The sequence below is a fragment of the Sprattus sprattus genome (genome assembly GCF_963457725.1).
Source record: "Sprattus sprattus genome assembly, chromosome: 16".
Lineage (NCBI taxonomy): Eukaryota > Metazoa > Chordata > Actinopteri > Clupeiformes > Clupeidae > Sprattus > Sprattus sprattus.
Genome location: NC_137914.1, coordinates 29125657 through 29151667, shown reverse-complemented (window position 1 = coordinate 29151667; position 26011 = coordinate 29125657). Strand labels below are relative to the sequence as shown.

Genomic DNA, 26011 nt, shown 5'->3' with positions numbered 1-26011 from the left:
CCTTTCAATATCTAGAGAATGTTGCAACAGGGCCCAAAAGCATATCTGGCTGGTAAGGAAAAGAGTTCAAAGAAGAACCCTTTTATGAAATACAAACCGCTGCTCAAGGCCTGTGTCTGAATTGCAACAAGGGGTTTTATTAGATGGCCTCCAACCCTGACATCCCAGTGGTGTAGCGATGTCAGCAGGATGTGCAAGACCGCTGTGGAGAGCGTTGGCTTGTCCGCTCTTCTAGGGGATTTAGATATCAAGTCTCTTGACAGAATCCCACACAATGCTGGGGATGGAATGCAGGAATTCCACTGGCTTGCAAGAACGTCTAGTTTGCCAGTGAAAGAGAGGGCTCAACACTGGGTCTCAGCCAAGTTGTCAAATCCTGCACGTCAGGAAATAACTTTAACAAACATGAGCCAGCGACGGTTCCATACAGTCCTTTCACTAGTTGTTCCATTGGAATGCTTGATTTAGAACGCTAATAATGAGCATGTTTGGCCTGGTAGCTGGCTATGGTCCTGTGATGCCTACAGCAGAGATTGGGTCTGTGATGTCCGCTGACAGCCCTTGTGTGTGAGGGCTAATGTGAGCTTAGAGCTGAAAGGGGAGTAGAGGAGAGTGGGGAGGAGGTGGGATGCTGTGCTCCACTGGAGCACGTGACGTGGTGCACAGGTAAGACAGGTTTACATCTCCTAGAATGTGGGAGTGAGGGTGAGTGACAACTGTCAATCATCCCTATGAGCTCCTCCCAAACTGTGTTTTGAAAACATCATTACTTTAAGGGTATTAATCATATGATCCTCATGAGTGTTCTTAACATCATTTGTTTATTTCCTTGTGTCAAAAATAAAAGGATATTCCACTATTATTATTTGTTGTATTATTATTTGTATTATTATTATTATTAGTAGTAGTAGTAGTAGTAGTAGTAGCAATATTATTATTATTATTATTATTATTATTATTATTATTATTATTATTATTATTATTATTATTATTATTTTTATTATTATTATTATAAAGGGGCACTGTGTTGTGCTGGGAAGGATGCATTTTTAAAGTGTTATAAAGGCCTGCATAAACAGATAGACTTTTACAAATGGTAAATTAATGAATTCCATCTTAAATGCTGTAATTGTATGTTCTTTGAGTGTTTACTACTGGTTGTCTCTCATAATTACATAGTACACAACAAAGATGATGGTAATGATGATGATAATTACGTGATTTAGCATGTAACAACTTTGTTTGTTGCTAGTTTAATGCTTTTTAAATGCTTTAATCTATCAAATAAGAGCTTCAACAACTCCAAGGTAAAAAAAAATGTACTCCTCTGAGAGAACTGTGCTCACATAGGCTTACCTAAAAAATTACACTGCGTGTAACTAATACAAGTACACAAATACAAAACTGATCCATTTAATGATACCTTTGCAAAAGTTTCTAGTTTGATGATTGGAAAAATTATTTGAGCATAAAGCTGCATAAATCCTTTCTGAATGCACTGCACTGTATGTGGACTTTTCCTTAAAATGACTCACGATCACCACTACTCTAAACAGTAACACAACTTCCACTCTTCTGAAATGTAAAAAAGATTTTTTTGTTCAGTTGAAAGTGTCAGCACTTGTGACATAACGAGATTCATGTTTCAGAAAATAGCCCAGTGTTTATACCTCTATAAACTGTTGACATCTTGTTCATCAGACTAAAGGCATAAATACTCAAATCCACGTGCCACAGGTCTCAAACACGCCAATTACAATGACATGTCCCTGGTCTGAATGAAGGGGAAAAAAATCAGGATTCATATTTATAGAACAGTACAGCTGTTACAGAATCAAAAAGAAATTACAGTGTTTATTAATGCTTCAAGGAAATAATTCATTTATTTTGCTTGGTTATATTCCATTGTTGTGGTAGATACAGTACAAGACAAGACAACCTGTTTTGCTGTGATCTCATAACATACAGATTTACTGCAGTATGGCGTATAGTGTACTTTGTAGTACTATAGAAGCAGGAATAACATTTCTCAAGGGCATAGTGTAAAACCAAATGTATATTTCAACAATTTGCCAAGAGAATTCCCAGAGGTGTATACTTTAGTGTCCCTCTGCGTGAAAACAAACTCATTAGGAACCATTTTTAGCACTGTTATTGCTTTTGATCTCCTCAAACACAACCTGTGGAGCCGGCGGAAGCAAGGCAGGAAAGTTCCATTGCCTTTGCCAGTGGCTACACCTTCCTGCCAGACTCATTGAGACTACACACCTGGATGCTCAGCACACGCACTAAGGGGCAGAGTTGTTGAGAGCGGCAATAACTACAGACACATTTGTCAATACAGCTGCGTTTATGCAGTGAATTATTTAGCAGGTTTTTTTTGCAAATGAAACCTCTTGCAAATGAACTCAGTCCTAATGTATTTGTGGGCGCCGTGGTATATGTTCTTGCACATGCAGGGGTGGGCATGCTCATGCCAGGGCCTTACCTGTCTGGGTTCTGTGGGCACACGTGCATCTGCAGCAGGATGCGCTGGGTGAAGGTCTTGAAGCACTGGCCACACTTCCATAGGTGCCAGTCGCTGAACTCTGAGCTCAGCTGGCTGGTGGAGGTGGGGCTGGCCAGCACGCGCTGGTTCTTGGCGCCCATCTGACTGTAGGGGGAGTCAGCTGGGCCACCCTTCTCCAGCAGAGAGAAGCCCCGCGGGCAGGGAGCATGGGGGAAGACCATGGAGCGCAGCAGCACTCCGGAGGACCCCCCCTTCCCACCCTTACTGAAGGACTGGAGGCTCTCCTGCCGGGACATCGCCTCGATGACAGTGGCGGGGACGTTCACTGTAGTCAAGTACAAGAGGAACACACAGACCATGAGGGAGTTATAAACCACAGACAGACCATAAGGGAGTTATAAACCACAGACAGACCATAAGGGAGTTATATACCACAGACAGACCATGAGGGAGTAATAAACCACAGACAGACAATAAGGGAGCTATCTACCACACACAGACCATGAGGGAGTTATGAACCATAGACAGTCCATAAGGGGGTTATATACCACAGACAGACCATCAGGGAGTTATATACCACAGACAGACCATAAGGGAGTTATATACCACAGACAGACCATAAGGGAGTTATATACCACAGACAGACCATAAGGGAGTTAATTACCACAGACAGACCATAAGGGAGTTAATTACCACAGACAGACCATAGGGGAGTTGTATACCACAGACAGACCATTAGGGACTTATATACCACATACAGACCATAAGGGAGTTGTATACCACAGACAGCAGACCATGATAAGGGAGTTATATACCACTGACCATAAGGGAGTTATATACCACACACAGACCATCAGGGAGTTATATACCACAGACAGACGAACTGGAAGATATGCAGATAGAGGGTAAAAAAATCAAGACAGATACAGATAACTTTTGTTTTTGATTTGTCCATTGCATTTATTTGACAGATAATTATTCGTTGACATAGATTTTTTGTTGCATCTGCAACTTTTGTTGCATCCTCAGAGACATTTCCTCCTAACTTGAGCTGTTTCTGTTTCTGCAGCCTCCTGCTACTTCACCAGCTTCATAGCTATCTTCTCTGATTCCCCTTTCTTTTGAGCACGCTGAGCCAAATGTCTTTTGCACTGACATCACTGACGGTAAACGCAATCATCACTGCTTTGCAAACCGGCGCACAAGACACGTCTCTTGAGCAAAAACATGTGCGTCGTTACCAGTAGTTTCTAATGAAAACTCAACGTGGAATGAAGTCCCCGCCATGACAAGTCATCCTTAAGAAAACCACACTCCACATTCCAGCTAGCGCAACATGCTGTGTACACAAACAGTACCGCTACACTGTAATGTGATACATGTGGGACGGAGACTGGGGCATCCTTATTCAATAAAGCCTGTTCATCTAATGCAATATAACTGAAATCAGGCTTTTTCAGGACTTTCTATGTAAGATCTTTGATCACTGGTAAATTTCAACTGGGATATGTGTGATTAAAGCTAACTTTTGAAAATGCACACCGACAGGACTTGGAACTTCTCATGGGAGTGGGGTGTTTTCAGCTCCCATTCAAAAGGTTCCAACATATGAAGATTTATTTAATGTCACTTCAACTGTATGTTGAAAGTTTAAAAAGTCTGAACCATCTTTTGGTTAAACAAAAGGCTCTGTCTGAGTTTTTTTGGCTGAACAGAACTTCAATGTAAATATCTTTTTCAACAATCAGTTGAATATGAACTACTTTTGCTCTCAGGTCCTTTTGTAAACTTAATAATATCCTCACTAATGTCACAGCACAATGTACACCTTACACATAGAGCATAGATGAATACAAAGTAAACTTTCTTCATGTTGCTCTGCTATTAGACAAGCTCAAATGTATCACTATTATAAAGCTACCTATAGAGCCATCATAGTTAAGATAGTTTTAAACCCACCAATGACCTATGATCTGTTAAAAACTCAAATAATATTCTATATTTGTAAAAAAAAAAAAAAAAAATCAGATGGTTACACTGTTTACCTAATGTTTCATCAAGTAAGTAGGATGGCTTATATAAAATAAAACTTAGGGCCAATGGCCAAGCACTACTACTTGCATTACTAAGCAAAGACATTTTGGCAATTTCGTACCATGCATGCTTGTCGTGGACTGACAACTTGTTTAGGTATGTCATTTTTGTTTCAGAGCTCATACACCGCAAAAATGTAAATCTTAGTAAAATGAAATATCTTAAATCAAGGCAAAATATGCTTGTTTTTTGTCTGACAAGATATTTCTTCTTACCAGGCATATATTATGTTAGAGCATTTCACTTGCTTCAAGTGTTTCAGTCCTTTATTACCTTAATAAGGTATTATAACTTGTTACTGAGATTTTATTAGTGATTAGTTATGTTAATGCTTGAAACTTGTTTGATCCCCACTGACAAGTACAAAACTGCTTTGTCAAAGTCAGAATTAAGACAAATATTCTTGTTTTTAGTCTGGCCACACTAGTTTTAAGATTTATTTGGGTTCTTTTTTTTTTTTTTAAATCTTGGTCAAATTCTGTTGGCAGATAATTTTGCATATTTTTAGCAATATATCCCCCATTTTAGTGTATAGCCGTGTCTACTGCAACCTGGAAATTAGCAGTCGCAAATATGAATTAATGTTAAAAGTAATCATGGCAGCATATATTGAATTGATAGCTTATTGCACTCAAAAGAATATTTTACTAAAAGACTACGTTTAGGCTTGCCATTGCAGTTAAGAACAACAAGTCACCGTTCCGACATAAAATCATCGTTCCCACATACGTCACCTTTCCCACATCAAATCAATAGTGATGATATTTCACTGCATGGCTCTTTTTTTGGTCTAGTATTTGCCGTTGTGACGGTTGGAACTGCTGGGTTGTTGTTGCAAGCAGCTATGAGGGGGCCAAGCAGGCCAGCAGGGAATAGTTACCATGGAAACTTGATATCATTATAGAAACAGGCCATTGGGAACGTAATGTATTTATGTCAAGTTATGTCATTGATTTATGTTATTTTAATAAGAAGAATTTTACAATTTAATAATTAAATCTGTGTCAATCACACCCAAACCAAAACATATCTCAAGTGTACTTGTCAGCGTAATCAGAAATTCAATTGGTATGATTGGTTTAGAAGACACGAATTAAACAACACACCTTCAAATACAGCTTTTTACAATTCCCAAAAAAACTCTGCGCTAGCTACCATCCTATCAGTGCATAAATGCAAATATCAATTCTGCTCAATCCTTCTCTTTGCTGATCACTGCTGTTGTGCATCAGCTGAGCTAAGAACCATGGGCCACACGCCTTGCACTTTCAAGTTAGGCTTTGTTGAGCTCAATGTACCCTAATAGCATTTGTTACAGTCTGTACTAGTTAAGAGTGCCATACCATGTTTAAATGTTGCTTAGGTATGGCACAGTTCAGGTACAAGAGCCTGTTTACTCTACTCTACTGTGTTTTCTAGCTGATGCTCTACTGAAATGAAGCCATTTGTGTTTGTGATTATGCTTATAAGTGCTGTCGCCATACACTCCAGCTTAGGTTTTATGGATTTTTCCTGTCTTCATTGTTTGCCACATGTTTCATCCACAGCATTATGTCCCCAGGATGATACTGTACGCTCAGGAAAAACAGTTTACATGGAGCAGCAGTCGTCTAAACAAAACTGCAACCAGACTAAAGTCATAAAATGTCCAACATGTAAACAGAGAGTTGTCAAGCCTTGTCTGTTGTCCAGGACCTCCTCCTGGTAAGTATGAACCAAGTAACCCAGTGTGAGCTATGACAAGACATGAATAATGACTTCAGGGCAGGAGATAAATTAGTCATGCAAGCTGATCAAATGTCTCCAAAGCAGGGAAACTTGTCAGTCTGTGATTTGGATTATTAGGTCCATTTCAAAACACCATCCCATCATTAGCTTAGATGTGGGTTATTTTGTCTATATTATGCTAAGTCTATGTTAACCAAGTACTGTAAGTCATTTAATGACACAATGATAAAACCTGATAAAATCCATTCAAAAACAGTGAAGTGCCAAGCCATATATTATAGACAATGCCCTACCATGGATTCCAAATTACAGCATTTTCATATGCTTTTTGGTGTAATTTCACCATTCTTGAATTTCACTTTCAATAATGATTAAAAGTATACTAAAACATTCAGATATAAAATGTAAAATATGATTTTACTTCATTTTCAGTCTTACATTTCGCTGGAGTTGACAGTAAGTAGAGATATCGGTTACACTTTTTGAATCGTTCGTCTACAGAGACTACAGATAGTTTATTGAAAGTTCACCATAACCAAACCCAACTTTAACCTCAACCATCAATTGTAGTTACCAGAGTTTCAACAGTTTATAATCTGATCATCTGTAAATAGTCTATAAGGACCTACATAAATTATGACCCAAATATCTGTCAGAAAAAGTTGTCATAATCATGCTATTTATCAACTACTCATCCCCCCTTTCTATCATTGTTTGTGTAACACCCTGTTTCGCTGCTTCTTGCCTGATTGTACTGGTAAGTAAAGACCCTTCTGACAGTTTAATCTTGTGTATTTGTTGTGTGTTAGGGTCCCACATTTAGAAAGCTTGACAGTATTTTTTCTACAACTTGGATGCAGTATGCAGGAATCAGTGGAGAAGCATCTCTGATCTTCTGTGTTCCGGTAGATAATATGCCCCTGAACCTCATCTCCTTTGAGGAAATTTGACAAAATTAAATAATCACATATTTTTTTGTTCTCATTTTTATCCAGAGAATACCATTCTGCTTATTTTAAAACTGTATGATTTTCAGATGGAGCAATGACACTTTAAACCATATGCCACTGAATAATGGCTGATGTTGTTATGAAGTTCATCCAAAGAACAAGACTCAAGACTCAACAAGACTGTTTGTAACTGCTCTCGATAAGTTTAAATAGATAATAAATAATGATCATCTTTTTAAAGTCGGCATCATTTGAAATTTACCTTCAAAATAAAACTTAAGTATATTTCAGTGGAGTGAACTTTGGTGGGGCGTGTACCTGCTCAAAGCCACCCAATTAAACTGCTGGCCAGAGTAGAGCACAGATAAACAACTGTGGCAGGTGGATAACGTAAGCAGTGACCAAGAGATGAAAGGTTAAGATGATATTAGCATTATCTGCCAGCATATCTCCACAGATGTTAGATCAGATAACAGAAGATATATTCAAAAACTGATATTAAAGACCCTTGCCAAAGAGAAAGATCCAAGTTTTCAGGATGACTGATAACTCACTGATAACCCCTTCTCAAGTACTCAACTAACAGTTTTACTAAATCTGTTGGCCTTGCATCTTTCGTGGCATCTGTCGGTTAGATGGAGAGCATTCCATTTCTGATGTTTAGTTTCACACATTCAGACTTTAAGTGAACCTAAACCTTTTTAGATACACTGACACTATAATGCATTATTTTAAATAGCCAAAAATCACACAATCCAGCTCTGATCTAAAAGAAAGTTTCCATCATCATCATCATCATTACTAAGGAAGATCATCAGGCAGAGGGGAACACCAGTGGAAGCCAGAGAAGAGGAGTTGACCGAATGAAAAAGTAGAGAGACAACAAAAGAAAGAAGAAAAGAAAGATGAAAGAATGAAAAGTAGAGATAAAGTCAAAATGAAAAGAGGGGGGAGGACAGGAAGCTTACGGTTTTCATCCTGTGCGATGCACTGGAGAGGAATGCCAAAGAAGGAGGTATAGCTGTCGTTGTACCAGACCAGCAGCTCTGTCCCTCGAGGGATATCCATGCAGGCTTGATAGAAAATACATGACCTGCGAGAAGGGGAAGAAAGATTTCATTTCTTTTCTTCCTTGTTTCCATGACCTGACAGGACATGCATGAGAAATGGCCTCTCTATGCCATGCCTGACATACAATCCAAAGGCTTGTTAACAGTCAATACTTCTTTTCAACATTAATAAGAAGAAGAATGCTACACATCACTAAGATTATGTCACTTGCTCAAAATGCCTCTAGCCACTGATTCATTTGGAAGAAGGGTGATGTTTTTCCTTTTAGTGGAGGCATTCTGCTAAAAAGCCATGAGCGATGACGAGACGCTCAACGCGGGTAAAACATGTCACATTGATGCAACACTTATTTACTGAAGCACTCACAAAATAAATGACTTCTCGCATGTCTCTGCCACAGTGGGAGGGTTGTTGTGTCACCACAAAGTGACCTCTGGCAGTGATAACGCAGAAATCAATAGGAGTCTGTGGAATCTCAATATTTTACCCTGTGGTGACGATAAGTAAATTCTTCGTGGACCTTCTTTTCTTTTCTTGTCATCCTGTGGTTGCCAGATTTGTGGCATAAATATACATAGTCATGTATTTAGGAGCATGTCTGCATTACAAGTTAAAAGGAAAAAATGTCCATAAACGTTTCAGAAAAGGGCTCCTTCTGAGTCAACAGAGCTGCTGAGGTCTGTGAATTTTATTAATTCTTTCCACCACGACATAAAAATAAAACAAGGACGAGCCCATAAATCACAGCCATCTCATAACCTGAGAAAAACACGAGCAGAGCGCGGCTTCATCCCCCTGCAAGCGCATGTCTCTCAGTTTGGCCTCACTTAACATAAACACTGCAGCACACAAATAAATGGACTTGCACTAAATGACTCCATTGGCTGCTGAAAGAAGGGCTGTTTTCTGAGCGATGGGTGGTCCCACACACTTTCGTCAGAGGGGTGAGAGACTGTAAATGTACACGCCGCCTTACAAGCCTGCCGTCACTTTCAAAACTCGCACAAATCTCCTCTCAGGCCAGGCACTTCAAAGCTGTGGCCAGGGCAGCTTTTTTTCTTTTTCCCTTTTTTCTTCTTCTTCCTCCTAGTCCTCTGCTTGTTGGATAAGATTTCCCATGTTGACATGTATTTAGTATTGTGGTTGGATGAGTCATAAAGCTAAACGGTGGGGCGTCCTGGAGAACACAGAGCAAAGCCCATGCCAGTGCTACGTACAGTCGGAGCAAAACAAAACAGCTACGCGAGGGTCGATCAATCACGGGGGCTGCTTTGAAGAAGAACTCCACTCGAGATATTTCAAATAATAACATATGGAACTCAAAACAGCTGAGTGGGAGGGAAAAACAGACAGACAGACAGACAGGAAGAAAAGAGAAAGAAGGAGAGGACAGAGGGAATATAGAGAGAAAGAGCGAGAAAAAAAAAGAAGAGGACTGAAAATAACCTTATCCCCCTATAGATGGGCCTCCTGGATTTGTCGATGTGCTTGTTTAGTTTGGTGGGAATCATCGTAACATAGCTGCCTTGTGTGACTTCAAACATGCACACATTCAGGAAACGAAATTATATACTAACATCAACTTAACAAATAATTTTACAGTAATATGAAAATGTATTTAACCAGGAGTTGAGTGTTTCTCTCTGTGCAGGTGTCTAATGCACTTGGTATAGGTTTGGGTGATTTTAGACAATGATGGATGCATGCCTGTGGGCGTGAGTGAGAGAGAGAGAGAGAGAGAGAGAGAGAGAGAGAGAGAGAGAGAGAGAGAGAGAGAGAGAGAGAGAGAGAGTGCGTACATGTAAATGTGTGTGACTGGTAAGGGACGTATGTGTCTCCATGAGAGTGGTTATGTGAACATTATATATCACACTACCATTCTATTGGAATCCTCTCAGAGGCACAGGAGAGAGACGTGTGCACATATTACCTGTACTGAACCACCATCATGTTCTGTTCTCCACAGTGTCTGGCACAGCGGATATATCGCATCCAACTGGACTTGCTTGGCTCATTTCCATCAATAAAGTGCTGAAGTGTCCCCTCCTGGTCATAGATCTATGTAAACACACACACACACACACACACACACACACACACACAAACACATGAAAAAGGTAAAATACCACACTGTGTTAAAATACCATGTGGAGCTGACTGACAGCCAACAGGACATATCTAATGTGGCCTTGGCATATTCAGTCGATCCTCCTCCAAGAGTGCATGAGAAGGTTTGTTGTTTTCTTCTCTATATGACACACTGAAGTTTGGGGTCATTTAGAACTGTCCTTGTATTTCTTTGTAAACATAAAAATTGGATTCTTTGACAAAAGCAAAGTATTAAGGTCACAATTATTATTTCAATTAAAATAATTATTTCCAACCTTGTCAATGACTGACAAGTCAATGAACATTTGATCTGATGCACAATCAATAATTCACCCCTTATGTACAACACACTGTCCTGTAACTGTGAGAGTGAGCAAGTCACAGCTTCTCTTTGTACTGGCAGCTTGAACACTTCATTTCATTTCACCTCTTGTTCTAGTTTATTTCCGTCTGTTAGGATTTCCATCCTGTTCATGTTTGGCAGCGAGCTGTGTAAGGCTTTGCGAACAGATGCTACTAACAGTGCTACCTGTGCTAATCCAGCAGACTCTGAGTACATTTGATTCTGTCTCTTTTCTGATTACGTTTTTCAATTAAGCTTTCAGGGGTTCAATTCAGTTATGCTTCTTGTCTAGCAGAGAGAGTAAGGTACTATGTGTATGTCCATGTCCGTGAGCATGGTAATGTGTTCTGCTTGAATACATTTTGTGTACATATGGGTGATTCCGACCGTAGTAGAGCAGTAAGTGTGCGATTCTGTTCATGTGTTGTGTCTGTGTAAGTGTGTGGATACGCGCATGTGTGTTTATGTGTTCATGTGTGTGTATTTATCAGTAGTACAGATCGCTCTGTTTGTAGTCTGTGTGTATGAATCACGAGAGCTGTCAGTGGAAGCCTGGGTACAATGGATGGGGTTCCAGGACCTCAACTGACCCTGTTGACCCCACAGAATCTCTGACATCCAGTTTGCCTGCACTGATTCCCCTCCTGGATCCTCCCCGCTCCACACTCAACCTCCACCAGCTCTGACAGCATGATAGAGCACTCAGATGCTCAGTACACACACAAGCGCACCAACTCACACAGACCCAAGTACACACACACACACTGGGACACACAAGAGCAGACAAATACAGATGTACAGATACACACCATACACACACACACACACACACACACACACACACACACACACAAACACATACTGTACATCACACTTGTATGCGAGCGCGCACACACACACACACACACACACACACACACACACACACACACACACACACACACACACACACACACACACACACACACACACACATACACACGCACACAACATACTACTTTCAGCAGCTGGCTGAGCAGAGTAGCTATGAGCAGTGAAGAGCAAACTCTGCACTGACCATAAATATATGTGTGTATAATCTGTGCAATCTGTATTCTTTTCAATTGCTTCAAACTAAAGTAATTGTGTTATTCTGTGATATGTCCCCTTCTTCAGTTATATAATTAAACCACTATTTATTTGTATTATTATATATTATAACTGAGGGCCCCACTTGAGTACTGACATACCGTAACTTTGTCCTTGCCCAAACTTAGATCGCCCACACAAGCTCACATGTAGAAGGTAATAGTGGACATGCATGCATCTCTTCTCTGCTCTGTTGTGATCTGCCTGCCCTGCTCTGCTCTGCTCTTCTCTTCTCTTCTCTGCTCCTTCTTCTCTTCTCTTCTCTTCTCTTCTCTTCTCTTCTCTGCTCTGCTCTGCTCTGCTCCCTCTTCTCTGCTCTGCTCTTCTCTTCTCTGCTCCCTCTTCTCTCCTCTTCTCTGCTCTGCTCTCCTCTTCTCTTCTTCTTCTTCTCTGCTCTGCTGTGATATATTGTGATCTGCTCTGCGTTGCTCTGCTCTGCTCTGCTCTGATATATTGTGATCTGCTCTGTGTTGCTCTGCTCTGCTCTGCTGTGATATATTGTGATCTGCTCTGCTCTGCTGTGATATATTGTGATCTGCTCTGTGTTGCTCTGCTCTGCTGTGATATATTGTGATCTGCTCTGTGTTGCTCTGCTCTGCTGTGATATATTGTGATCTGCTCTGCGTTGCTCTGCGTTGCTCTGCTCTGCTCTGCATTGCTCTGCTCTGCTGTGATATATTGTGATCTGCTCTGTGTTGCTCTGCTCTGCTGTGATATATTGTGATCTGCTCTGCTGTGATATATTGTGATCTGCTCTGCGTTGCTCTGCTCTACTGTGATGTATTGTGATCTGCTCTGCTGTGATATATTGTGAGCTGCTCTGCTGTGATATATTGTGAGCTGCTCTGCTGTGATATATTGTGATCTGCTCTGATATATTGTGATCTGCTCTGCTCTGCTGTAATCTATTGTGATCTGCTCTGCTCTGCTGTGATATATTGTGATCTGATCTGATCTGCTCTGCTGTGATATATTGTGTTCTGCTCTGCTCTGCTCTGATATATTGTGATCTGCTCTGCTCTGCTGTGATCTATTGTGATCTGCTCTGCTCTGCTGTGATATATTGTGATCTGATCTGATCTGCTCTGCTCTGCTGTGATATATTGTGATCTGCTCTGTGTTGCTCTGCTCTGCTGTGATATATTGTGATCTGCTCTGCTGTGATATATTGTGATCTGCTCTGCGTTGCTCTGCTCTACTGTGATGTATTGTGATCTGCTCTGCTGTGATATATTGTGATCTGCTCTGCTGTGATCTATTGTGATCTGCTCTGCTCTGCTGTGATCTATTGTGATCTGATTTGCTCTTCTGTGATCTATTGTGATCTGCTCTGCTTTGCTCTGCTGTGATATATTGTGATCTGTGGTGATCAGAGGCAGAGGCACTGAACCTTTCTGCTCCTTACTCTCCCAGAGGGAGAAATGGCCGCACTAGAAAAACTCCTGACAGACCATTCATCCCCCAGCCCCCAGCCCCCACCCCCACCCCATCCCACTCATGCCTATCCTGTCAGAGGTTCCCCACGTCCACAGACAGATCCTCAGACCTCCAGCCTTATCTTTTTTAACATCAGGGATAGATGCTTCATCGATTCTCTTATTTCCTCCCCCGCTCCAGCAGCTACCCTACCCCCCCTCATCAGACCAGGGGCAAATCTTTGCTTTCTTCTCCTCCAGTTTCCACCAGCTCCTAACCTCTAATTTAACAACCCCCTAGTAAGACCTAAACCTCTTCTCCCTATATGCCAAAGACAGCTCCATCAATCTCTCGCCTTCCCTCATGCCAAACCATGCCCGGGTCTCCCAGTGTATCCTCCTTCCAGCCCTCAATCAGGCATCCAGTTGGGCCCACATCCATCTTCTGCTGTGGCAGAGACAGACTCAAGAGACAGACTTATCTCCTTCGCTGTGCTCTCTGAGCCAAAGACATGACATAGGTCTTCATGTGACCCTGCATAAGCCCAGCAGAGAGGAGAGTTTGACCCATTGACTATGGAAGTCTGTGTGTGTTCTATGCTGTTGAAAACAAACCTATGCTAAAATGACATCACTGTTTACATATATTCTCATCCCCCTGTCTGCGCACTGCTCTATTCCATTCAAATATTTCTGTGAGAGGCAACATAATTCACTTGTGAATAAATCACATTCATCTGGGTTTCATTTGCATCAACATCATACTGGGGCTGGTGCCAGGCTGCTGCATCAGGGCAGACACTAACAGCCCTGCACAGGACCTCTGCAAGGGAATGCACTGCTGCGGGAGGGATTGCTATCTTAAACCATAGACTCTTCAAACATATCAGAATCAAACATGTTGTATTCTCTAACAACTGTTTGAGTATTTGATGTTAAGTTTAGGCAATAAAAAAATACATACAGGTCAACAAGAAAAGGAACTACAACCAACTTTGATTGGACATTTTAATCGAAAATTGACAAGCATATGGAAAAGCATATTTTTTGAGAGAGTGGGCACAGGAGAGGTAATATACAGTATACCCCTGTGGAAAACACACTTTGATTGATGGCTATCGTTGCTGGCTATCGTTGATGGCTTAATGCACTGAGTAGGGCAGGTTAGTTGCAGCCCTAAGAAAGAATTACAGTAAACACCCACTAAAAGTGATTTACGTCCACGTGCACCTCCCCCCCGCCCGGCCCCCGACAGCTGTCCAGCTCAAGGATATGCCGGAGCAAGGCTGGGGGGGCTTCTAACCACACAAAACAAGTCTTTTATACATCAATTACATTTAGCCTCTTAAGTTCAAAATGTGCACGCAGTCGCATGGATATCAAATATTGACAGATTTTTTTCTCATCTCTCATCTGACTGAAGGTAGAGTAAATTGAATTGTCTTTGTGACTATCTGTGGCATAGGTGAAAACAAGAAAAGCTCAATGAAGGGTGGCTTATTGGTTAAATAAAGGGCCTCAGCTGGAGGTTTTATTTGACTAACAGTGCCAATTGATGAGTGATTCATTCAAAAATATCTAGATGACTCTGAGCAGAGCCATTATGGTGGGATTGACAGTGGGTACATGTGCAGGAGTGAAAGTGGTTATGTACTGCTATGGTTGGGCTCAAATTCCAACTGAAAAGGGACAATCTAATCAAAGTCACCTTGGTGTGACTGGACAGACAACCCTTCAGGGATTCTGACCAATAAAAATGGTTAGACTAGACCAAGGAAAGGATCCAGGAACTACCACAATGCTCACAAGTAACTTCAACCAGACACATACAGTATGTCCATAATCTTCACTTTTCATTATGGAATCCTCAACAGCTTTAGACAGTATTGTTTTTGCCCATGAGTATAAATCCATCGCGCTTGATGACTGGCATGATGGATGTGCCCTTTCCCGTCCTCTGATTCAGCAGAGCCACTCCTGCTTATTCATGTCCTGGCATACGTGACCTTGAGCCAGCTCACCATGCTAAACAATCCCCCACACACAGACAAATAGTGACATCTCACTTTATGGAGGAGGCCCTGTTTATTAGTGAGGCCAACCCTGTCAATAGCATTGCTGAAATCTGTCTATAGCTCACTCCGCCAATCAATTTTGTAAATGATTGCAATAATCAAGGAAATTGCCTAATTTATAAATCTGTGGGTGCAGCATTTTAATGACCTCTGTACAGTTAATGCTGAAGACACTGAAATCACTCTGGATCTGTTGTTTATAGATGATGCCATATGGAGTGATGACTTATACTTATACTAATCTGTTGTGTCCTTAAGCAAAGTGGACCTCCAAATGTGGTGTCACTGGTGCCATAGGATTAACACCTCAACTCTCCTGATCAATGACTAGTACATCCATGATCAGACAGCCTTCACATCCATGATCAGACAATCTCCACATCCATGATCAGACAGCATTCACATCCATGGCTGGGAGTCAATGGTGCTTTATTCTAAAATATTATGAACCCATTGTTGGAAACATCAGTGCTGCCCAGTAAGTCAGACGAGGGAAAAGCGTATTACCAGATTAAAAAGAATACACTCTGGGGAAGGCAAAATAACTAAACAATCTCTCCTTCCTCTTCAGACTTTTTTTTGAGTTTTCAAGAAAAAAGAAAGGGGGATGGGGCAAAACGGAGAAAGACAAAACAATGGAGAGTGATCAGAGAGCGATTGCAATTCTCTGCTTCCCTGCTCTTAAGTCATTGATCAGAGGCTGGCAAGCAGTGTCTCCACCAGTGCTTCACTTACTGCTCGATCTCTCCATCCCCACGGTTACGGCTCACTGATTGGGTCCTGTCACCCCAACGCCTGTAAATCCTCCCCCAACAGCTGAGTATCAATGCCACAGGACGGAAAAACAGAGTCAGAGAAGAAAGGAGGGAGACAGCGGGGTGAAAGAGGGAGATTGAGAAAGAAACAGAACGAGGGGGAAGTGTGAGAGAAAGTCAGGGTAAGGGAAAGAGAGAAGGTAGAGTGGCATAGAGAAATGTGAGGGGGGGGGCAGAAACAGCCACAGAGAGTCTGTGAGTCGCTTGACCGTATGACCTTATTATAGCGAGTAAATCAGGCCTCTGAGGCCATTAGAGTGGGCAGTGGGCTCTCACACAGCCCTCTCAGTGCCTCCATCCCCGTCACAGCCAGCACAGGCACCGACAGAGGTCAAGCAGAGGCACACACGTGGAACACTTTGGATAATGGAATTTGGGCTCCTTATCTTGGGAAACACTTAGCCACCATCTCCCTAGTCCAACTGGCATGTAAATGGGATGCATTGATTGGCGGTGCTGGGGTGGGAGGGTGGTGTAAATGCATACATCACACCAGATAATAATGCAGTGTGTTATCTCCTCATGAGGATTCAAACCAAAGTGCCATGAACACATGTTTTAGGGAGCTTTCTGCATGGTTGTTTGATTACATGAGCTGCTAATGTTTATGTGTGTGTGTGTGTGTGTGTGTGTGTGTGAGAGAGAGACACAAGAGGTTGAGTGAGGAGTGTAAAGGTATGTGAGGATAATGGATGATGGGGGTTTGGGGGGGACCTTGAATGATCTGACTAGTATGGGATGTGGAGGGCACCTTCTGAGAGCCCTAAGTAAAATGAATTACATTTCTGCACCCTCAAATGAATACAGACCTAAAACAAAATGCAACGTAAAGATCAGATAGGAATAAGGGTGAAAACTAGTTTACACCTCAGCAAACATTTGTGTCCATTTTTAGAATACCTACAAGACTCCCACCTACTGCTCCCATTCTCCCCTGGAAGTGCCCGATTTAACAATGCTCTTCAAGAGAGGCAGCTCGGAGCGCTGTCAGATTCACTGCTTAATGGGCAAATCCCTCGTCATTACCGCTATCAAAGCAAGTGCACTGAGGAATGGCCCATTCCTCAGGCACCCATCCAAAACAGCTGCTGAGCTGCGACAGAATGAAGTGAAGCCCTGTCACGGACTGACACTGACCTTCCCTAAACAGTTATGACAGCTGTCACCTCACGTCCACAACCAAATAAAGCTTTGTGACGCCTACTGGAACCCACATGATGGCTAAGAGACTGGAATTTCACTAATTTTTGTTGAATCGCTCAATCAAGTGTCACTGAGGTCCGTGGGAATTTGAAAGCTTGACTTTAATCTGGCCCTAAAGGGATGTGTAAAACACCACGGCCTACAGGATGTAAAACTTCAATCTGGCTTTAAAGGGATGTGTTAAACACCACGGCCTACAGGATGTAAAACTTTAATCTGGCCTTAAAGGGATGTGTAAAACACCACGGCCTACAGGATGTAAAACTTCAATCTGGCTTTAAAGGGATGTGTTAAACACCACGGCCTACAGGATGTAAAACTTTAATCTGGCCTTAAAGGGATGTGTAAAACACCACGGCCTACAGGATGTAAAACTGGTCACCGGCTTCACAAATCACCTTTATTTTCCATGGGCCACAGTTCACAAAGCAGAAAGAATGAAAATGTGGAGGACGTCGTCTCTGATGTACTAAATAGAACGTATTCTTCTTGGAACAGCCAGTGTGAGGTTTACTAACAGAATGTTGCCAGCAATACAGTAAGTTCTGAGAACCATGAACCGTGACAGTGAGAGTGGTAAATGGTTCCATATGTCACTCTAAAGAGTTCCCTTTTGAGTATACAGCTCTGTCTCTCACAGGGATGCAAATGCTTGTTGTGACCAGGTTCAACATAAATGCTCAGAACAGAATTATCAATTTAATTGAATGACGCCTATGGTCAAGCAGAGACTAACACAATGACCCTAAACTCCCTAAATACAAGTTAGCCACAAAATAGAAAATCACTCTCAAAACAGGTCAAATGGGTATCAAGCAACCAGGATGACATGACATAAAACATCAGAAACAGTATTTCCAGTGAGCTCCCTGTCTTAAATATGTACATGACACATGAGTGTAGGAGTAGCTTTTTCCTCTTATGTAAAGCTCTACTCATTTTGCATTTCCCCTTACGATGTACATGTATTTGTATTTGAACTGGAATTTCCCAAACAGAATAGTGATGGGGGACAGACACAATCAGTACCAGGTAACTCTACAGCAGGTCAATTCAAGTTCAGTAATTTTCCCATTATCAGCAGTTGTAATCTTAACTACTTGTTATTCCCTCTTGACCGTTTAACACATGAAGGTCACAGAGGCACAAACCAAGAGCATCCACGCTCCACATGCAGGCCAAAAGAGAAATGAGAGTAAGGACTATTCTCAGCACTCTGGGCTTCACATTATGAAACTAAATGTTCACGGAAGAAAGCCCCCCTATTATGGGCCAGTGTTTACATTATTGAGCCCCTGATACCTTTCAAATAAAATTGTTCTGCATTAGAGCAATGCTTTCTCACACAACATAGCCTTAGATCAGGCAGGAAACAGACCATAAAATAACCTAAATGACAAATTATGCAGCTTTCTGTGTCAGTGAACCGCTGTTAAAAGAGTCACCTCTATACTGGAGCATAGAAAATAAAAATAATTACCCTGGCACCCTGCCTAAGCTCTTTATTATTTCTTGGGAACACCCACCACTGCTGCCCTAAGGAAAGCCTTCGTAGGAGGCCCCCTGAGTACAAAGACGGTTTCAGTGAACCTCTGGGCACTCCCCAAAAATATAATTTCGATAAATTGTTGTTGTATTTTCAGCACCTGATTAAATCATCTTCATTTAAATTTTGTAGAATTCAGCTTCATACAATCTTCCCTCAAAATGAGGTCCTCAATTTGATTGGCTGCTTATTTTTGAAGCATATCGTGACTGATTTCTGAGCCCAGTGTGGTTTGTAGTTTTTCAGTCCCATGTGTCTGATAAGAACACCAACTTGAGGGTCCATGAGGCAGTCCTGCCCACATTCCTTTCAATTCAAGAGCTCTTTAGTGGAGTAAGTGTTCTTAGGTAAGAAAATCAATGAGCCCCTGAAATAGATTACTCCTGCTCCCCCCCTAAGCCTTGCAATACCACTAAACAGCCCAATTGCCTTCAGGCAGCATTTTGTCTCTGGGATACTGTTTTTTTTTTTTCTTGATCGACTCCTCCTGAACCATTTCTCAACTGAGAAAAAGAAATATCAAAGTTTGATTTAAGTCCTACCATCCAACAAGATTGAAACTTGACCCGATGCATGGGGTGGTGAACGTTCAAACATCTATCAGTCCTCTATAGACGTCCCTGACACATTGAGAGGAGGTTATCATAGCAAAGGCCAGGGTGGAGCAAAATGGGACATTCTAGAACATTCCAACCCAACATTCCACTTTGAGGCTGGACACCCTCTCGGCCAGTGAACAGGGGCAAGGCTAGAGAGTGAGGCGGGAGGGAGAAGACAGAAAAAGGCTAGACACAGAATATGGGAAAGATCAGCTACATCTTTCAGAGCCTAGCTTTCTCACAGACCTGGAGTGTTAAAAGAGAGACTCAAAAATCCAAAGCTTTAAAACGTATGTTTGGAAACATAACACAAAAAGATGATTTATAACTATTTTTGTAAAGCCTCTCTACTTCTAGCGCTGATGTTAATGCCACGGATGTGTAGCAATATAATATGCCAAAAAACCTGTACTGATTTCTTTACAGTATCCAATCATTACTTTGCAGTATCGCTTTCATTTCTCTATCCAGATTCTTCTTATGAAAGATGTTACCAGGAATCAGATCACCATAACAAATACAAGCCACAGTCTCAAGTCTATGTTTTTCTATTCCTGCCAAAATGTAGCACAATGTATGCATGAAAGCAGTAAAATAACAGAAAAACTTTTTTTATAATCTGTGAAAACCATGAGTATTGTACCTGGCCCTGTTCCTTCAACTCCACAGACAGATCATCCATGATCTTAAGGTTGTGTTTAAGACACACAACAAACACAGGAACAAACAGGAACTAATGTGACAAAATATTTGACTGATGGTGTAACAGAAACAGCATGGCTACCTGACAAATGCTGACTTTGCTATCTAAACACTGTTGGAATAATGATTAATAAGTCTATGTATATTCATACAAAATGTCTGTGTTTGTATATTCTAGACCAGGGGAGCATATTCCGGGTCCTTTCCAAGAGCCTCCTTATGTCATTCCTAAGATACACCTTAAGATGTACTTTCACTTTTTGAGGTGTTTCACAGACTGTCCTTAGCTAAGGTATACCTTCTCGCTTACATTTTAGAGCCAACAAATATTGTGCCAGTGTCAAGATGTATGCATTAACAATAATGTAAGACCAATATACATATGCATTGCAAGATATAAGAAATTGAGTGTCTTATTACGTAAAAATAAGAAATCTGTATAAAATAAATTAGCTGTTAATTTGTATTCACTTGTGATTACAAATCTACGAGTAATGTCTGGACTATAACTTTGGGAACTTTTTTTTAGACTTGCATGGCATTTCTTGTTGATTTCTAATAAGGATCACCTGCACTCCAATCTGAGTCATACATACTCATCATACCAATCTGAAACCAACATCAATGACACTATTTGACTCCAGATATATGGATTTAGCCTTGTATGGTATATGAGGGAAGGTTTCTCTTAAGGGAACTGTTATAAGATGTTTTGGGAAACACTTGTAGAATAATAAACAAACAACTTAGTTATGTCTTTTGAGTCTTTGTAAAACACTAATAGCACTGAACACCATAACTGGGAAAGCCCTCCCAGCTGAATAGCATCAGAGCCTACATTAGATATGAGGTCAAGTAGTCAAATAAGGCCGTAGGGAGAACTTCAAGTTCAGCACTGTTTAGTCGTAGAGCTTTTAATCTATTGACCATTTAACCTCTAAGTGGGAAAATATCAGTTTTACAGTGTAGATAAATGACACCAGAATTACACAGGAAAGTCACCCTAGCACCATGACCATGCCAACGTCAACATAAAACACAAGCAATGTTTTCTGTAAACATACACTAGACCAAAAACAAACAACTGATTCTCCATTCACTGGTACTGTATGACACAATGGTTGTGTAACTGAAGTCTAATAAACAGGCTCTAAAGCAAACATGGATAATAAAGCAACATTTAACTGCTTAATACCAAACCCCACAAGCAGATGGCCTGTAGATGATAATATCACATGCTCTATGACCACACGGCATTACCGATGACGGATGAGTCTACTCACATGAGACTATACTCTTCAGTCACTTAACAAGTTATCAGCTCCAGTTCTAGGGAAAGGGTTCTTCATAGACAGTAAACTATTTGGCAAGTAAAGTGCACATGTCATTTGTCATTATATCATTAGGTTCAGCAGTATACAAGGGAAGAAAAGGGCAAAGCCTGATATAGTGCTGAGCTCAAACCAAACAAAGCAAAGGCTTATGGGATTTCCTGGCAGCTCAAAAAGATATCCATTCGGTTGAATAAACACAAACACATTTTTGTTTATTCAGCTGTAATTGTTAAAGTGATGCATCTAATCTTTAGTTTTTTAAATCAACAACACAAATACACTCACATGTAGTACCTGCATTCTCGTGAAAGTGAGAAACAAAGGAATCCTACCACAGCGTAAGACGGCACTGTTGTTGATACAGTGTAACTAAAGGGTATGACCAAATCCTCTAGAACTATCCTTGCCAAGTTTAGATCATGATTAATCGTTTTATTTTTAAAAAGTGATTCTTGATGCTGTCCAGAAAATATTTGGACAATTACACACTATCCCCTTTTGGCCAGCGCGATGTGTGCCCAGACGGATCCTAGCCAGCAGACTTAAAGCTGTACTCTTCACACTGTCTGTGGTCAACACGTTATTTTTCTCCTTTTGCATATGACTGCTGATGGGTTAGTTTAACCCAGAGTGAGTGAGGGGAGGTTAAAGATCCTCCTGGGAGTGGGGATGGGATCAGACTATTGGATTCCCTTCAGTGTCCTCCTCACACACACACGCCTCCATGCACGCTCAGGCTAGCGGCGGAAGAACCATCTTTTCATAGACGGCCAGTAAATCCCCTGTGCAAAAACTGTGTACTGCATTTGACCTGTGAAAAAATGTGACCAGGGCCACTGATACAGTAATGTAAGTGTCTATATAGAAAGTGCGTCTATACAAATATGGCAGACGCGACACTGTGTGTGTGTGTGTGTGTGTGTGTGTGTCCACATAAAAATAGGTGCATAGTGTTTGTGTGTCACTATGGTCTTTTATGCCCTGCATATTGTGTTATATGTTTTTTATGGTTGGTTTATACAAAAAATATGATTCAATAATTTTTCTAACCCTTAATAATTAAAAGTTAACTAACAGCAGCTTATTAGGTAATTTAATGATAGGCCTTTGTATTAATACATAATCAATGTTATATCCAGACGTTGTATTGACTAACAAATTACACTTTACATCCAGGACCTTTTTAACTGAACATATTCAATCGCTATTAACAAATATATATATGTATTTGGCTATTGTAGATAATGTTTTACTAATATTTACAATTGTAATTAAATATTGTTGGATATGGACCCTTAATTTAAGGGTTAATGGTAACTGAGTACGAATAGCTTCCTGCCTCGACCACTGACGACTAGAGAGAGGTGTCCAATAAAGAAGGGAATAAATCACTGTTCAAAGATCCTCTCACACAGCCCTCTCTGCCCCTACAGCAGCGCTCACATCCAGTGCTGCATTTTCAGCTTGGAGTCTGTAAAACTCACACACACCAAACGCTCATACGCTCACACACACCAAACACACTCCTCACACACACACCCAACACAATCCCCCCGGCTCATACGCTTACACACACACCAAACATACTTCCCCCGCTCATACGCTCACACACACACCAAACACAATCCTCACACATACTCTCACAACTCCAAACAACTATTTGATGCAAACCAAGGGAGCCGGCATATCTAATTGACCGCTTGGTTCATGAATGATCATGCCAGAATCACTACTTTAAGACCTTAAATGTCATTCACAGTACCACATATCAAACATGAGCCATTTCAAAGCCTAACTTAATGAACAGTAAGGCCGAGCCATGATGAGAAAACCATGATGAGAAGATCACGGAGCAGTCGTAATGCTGGCTAAGCATGAAACCGTGTATGAAATATCACAGCATTTACAGGATCCAGCAGGATAAGTCTTCTTCTTTCTATACACTAATGTGCAAACCATTGTTATTAAAGTCCCAGCAATCAGTGACATATTTACGCCATATTTACAATGCAGACAAACAATACTATACAGCATAGAAATAAACTGAATTGATTGACTTAAACAGCCTGCTTCTCACTCACCTCCCACAGATGCCGTGTGTTCCTCACTGCCCCCGACTGCACCTTCTCCAGCAGGAGGGGTACCCCTTGAAAGGGTCCGATCCAGGTGCCTTGTGGGATGCGCTGGGCCGCACAGATGCCGTAGCCGAGGCCGGGCACTGTGCTGGTGCACAGGCAGACTTCCCGCGGTAGGTCCCGCAGCCACTCGGGCACGTCTGGAGGGGGCGCCGCGGAGGGGGCGCTGCTGGTGCCCACCAGACGCCGCAGGGAGTGCAGGGGGCCGTGCATGGGGCACTCGCCGTTACGGTTATCCGCACACATATCACAGCCTACGGAGGGGACACACACAGACACTGTATGGACACACACACACACAGACCATAGGTAAGAACAGACACACACCAAACATAGAAGGAACATGTATAGAGGGACACAAACATGACACACACAATGACATAAGAACCATATATGCACAGACTCACAAAATAGACAATACATACCCAAACAGACACACAGATATATTAACCCATACATATATTATACATATATGAACACGCACAAAAACACATACATGAACCAAAGACAATATATATGGACACACACACACACACACACACACACTGTGCAAAGGGCTGAAAACAGTGGGTGCTCACTATAGGAAAGTAAGGCAAGGCCTGTCAACTCACCACATGCAAATAAGCTAACAAACTATAATTTCAAGATTTCAATGATATTTCATGGTTTTCAAATTTGATAGAGTTTGACATCCTTTTTCTCTGAAAAGTATTCTGCTGACAAACTGTATTTTCTTAACTGTATTTCCCTTTGTTCGTAGATAAAGTATGATATAGTGGTGGATGAGGGCTCTATGTCCTGACTGTCATAACAAAGTTGTGAATGGAAAAAATACAGACGCATACACACAAACACACACACACACACACACACCTGCACTCACACACACGCCCACACACACATTACAGATGCACTTTTTGTAGGCTACCCACTCCTTTGGAATATAAACCTCTATGCAAAATTCTAAGTTATTTAAGTGCTGTGACATAAAGGAATGCAGCAACGTTGTAATACGTTCAATGAAACGTACAGTGTGTTGTTACATTATTATTTGACACATTTATGATGACTTCTTATTTAGTGTAGACAGACAACATGCCTTTCCCCGTCCCTGTGCGCTAGTGGATTTCGTCCGCCTAAGAACATATTATGAGACATATTATGACTTTTCCTGATTTGAGTATTATATTAAGCTCTACATTGATTTTAATGTATAATTTTTTTAAGAATATGGAGTTCCTATTACGCCTTTGCGAAAAATGTGGGTGTTTGACTCGCTCGTATTTTAAACGGAAAAGAATGCTGTTTATGATTCATTTTCTATGCATTCTGAAATTTTAAAAAGGCATTTTGAGAGAGAATAAAATACTTTATCTCACAACTAATTAAACTTTATCTGAGGATGGTGCTTTGGGACTATGTGTTTTAAAATAAAAATTCCCCAAATGAGGAAGCGGCAGGAATGAGATGTTTCCCCGTGTTGTATTCGCACTTACAGGCCGCTTTATAAATGAGCGCCACCGGTTTGAAATATGGGCGAGAGAATGCCGAATGTAGATAAAGCAGTCTTACTGTCCCCCGGAGACTTCCATATACCATGTAGGGATGATGAATAGTGGCCGATGGGAGAGATCGATCTCTGATCCACACTCACTCCACTCTCTTCTACAAAACTATACAGCAATTAATTCTGCCTTGTCCCCCCATCCCTCATCTGCTTGTGACATGTATCGACGGAGATTACTGCTGATGGGCCGTTTTATCACCTTAAATAAACACTCACCACCTTCTCAAACTTCGCTTTAATATATTGTGTTCTGGCTCGCGCTTGTTAGAAATGTATGTAAATGTTTCCTCAACGACTAAATGTAAAACTAAGAAGCTGTAAACACAAGAACATCTACAGCTACTCTTGGCCTACGGAGCCTTCATAATAAAGAAGGGTAGTTTATTTCTAATAGGCCAACCCGTCTGAACAAAATTGCTTCCATTAAAAATATCCAAAGTAGACTTTTTTACCAAAGACAGGGCGATTATAAATCGGTGTGTTCCTTCGCATAAACGGTGGTCAAGCCAGGCCTATGCCATAGCATAGCTTTAGGTATGAGTAACTATGACAAATTAGGAAAATTCTTTGTGTTAATTATTTATAATTAACATACCTCCATTTAAAATTCGATTAATTTCTGCATCGTGTTGTAAATGGGGATTTGAGTGAAAATTCCCAGGCGTGAAACCAAGATGAAGACCAAAAC

General features: G+C 41.2%; 1 protein-coding gene across 1 annotated transcript in view; it reads right to left on the bottom strand.

Annotated features, from left to right (window-relative positions):
- prdm6 (PR domain containing 6) overlaps positions 1–26011 on the bottom strand; it is a gene marked incomplete at both ends in the record, with an annotated part of 32946 nt that overhangs the window by 5829 nt on the left and 1106 nt on the right. The window contains 4 exons of the mRNA XM_080853639.1: positions 2489–2834; positions 8250–8374; positions 10283–10410; positions 23703–24010. Of these exons, the coding sequence (XP_080709765.1) occupies positions 2489–2834; positions 8250–8374; positions 10283–10410; positions 23703–24010 (907 nt within the window). The remainder of the gene's footprint in view (positions 1–2488; positions 2835–8249; positions 8375–10282; positions 10411–23702; positions 24011–26011) is intronic.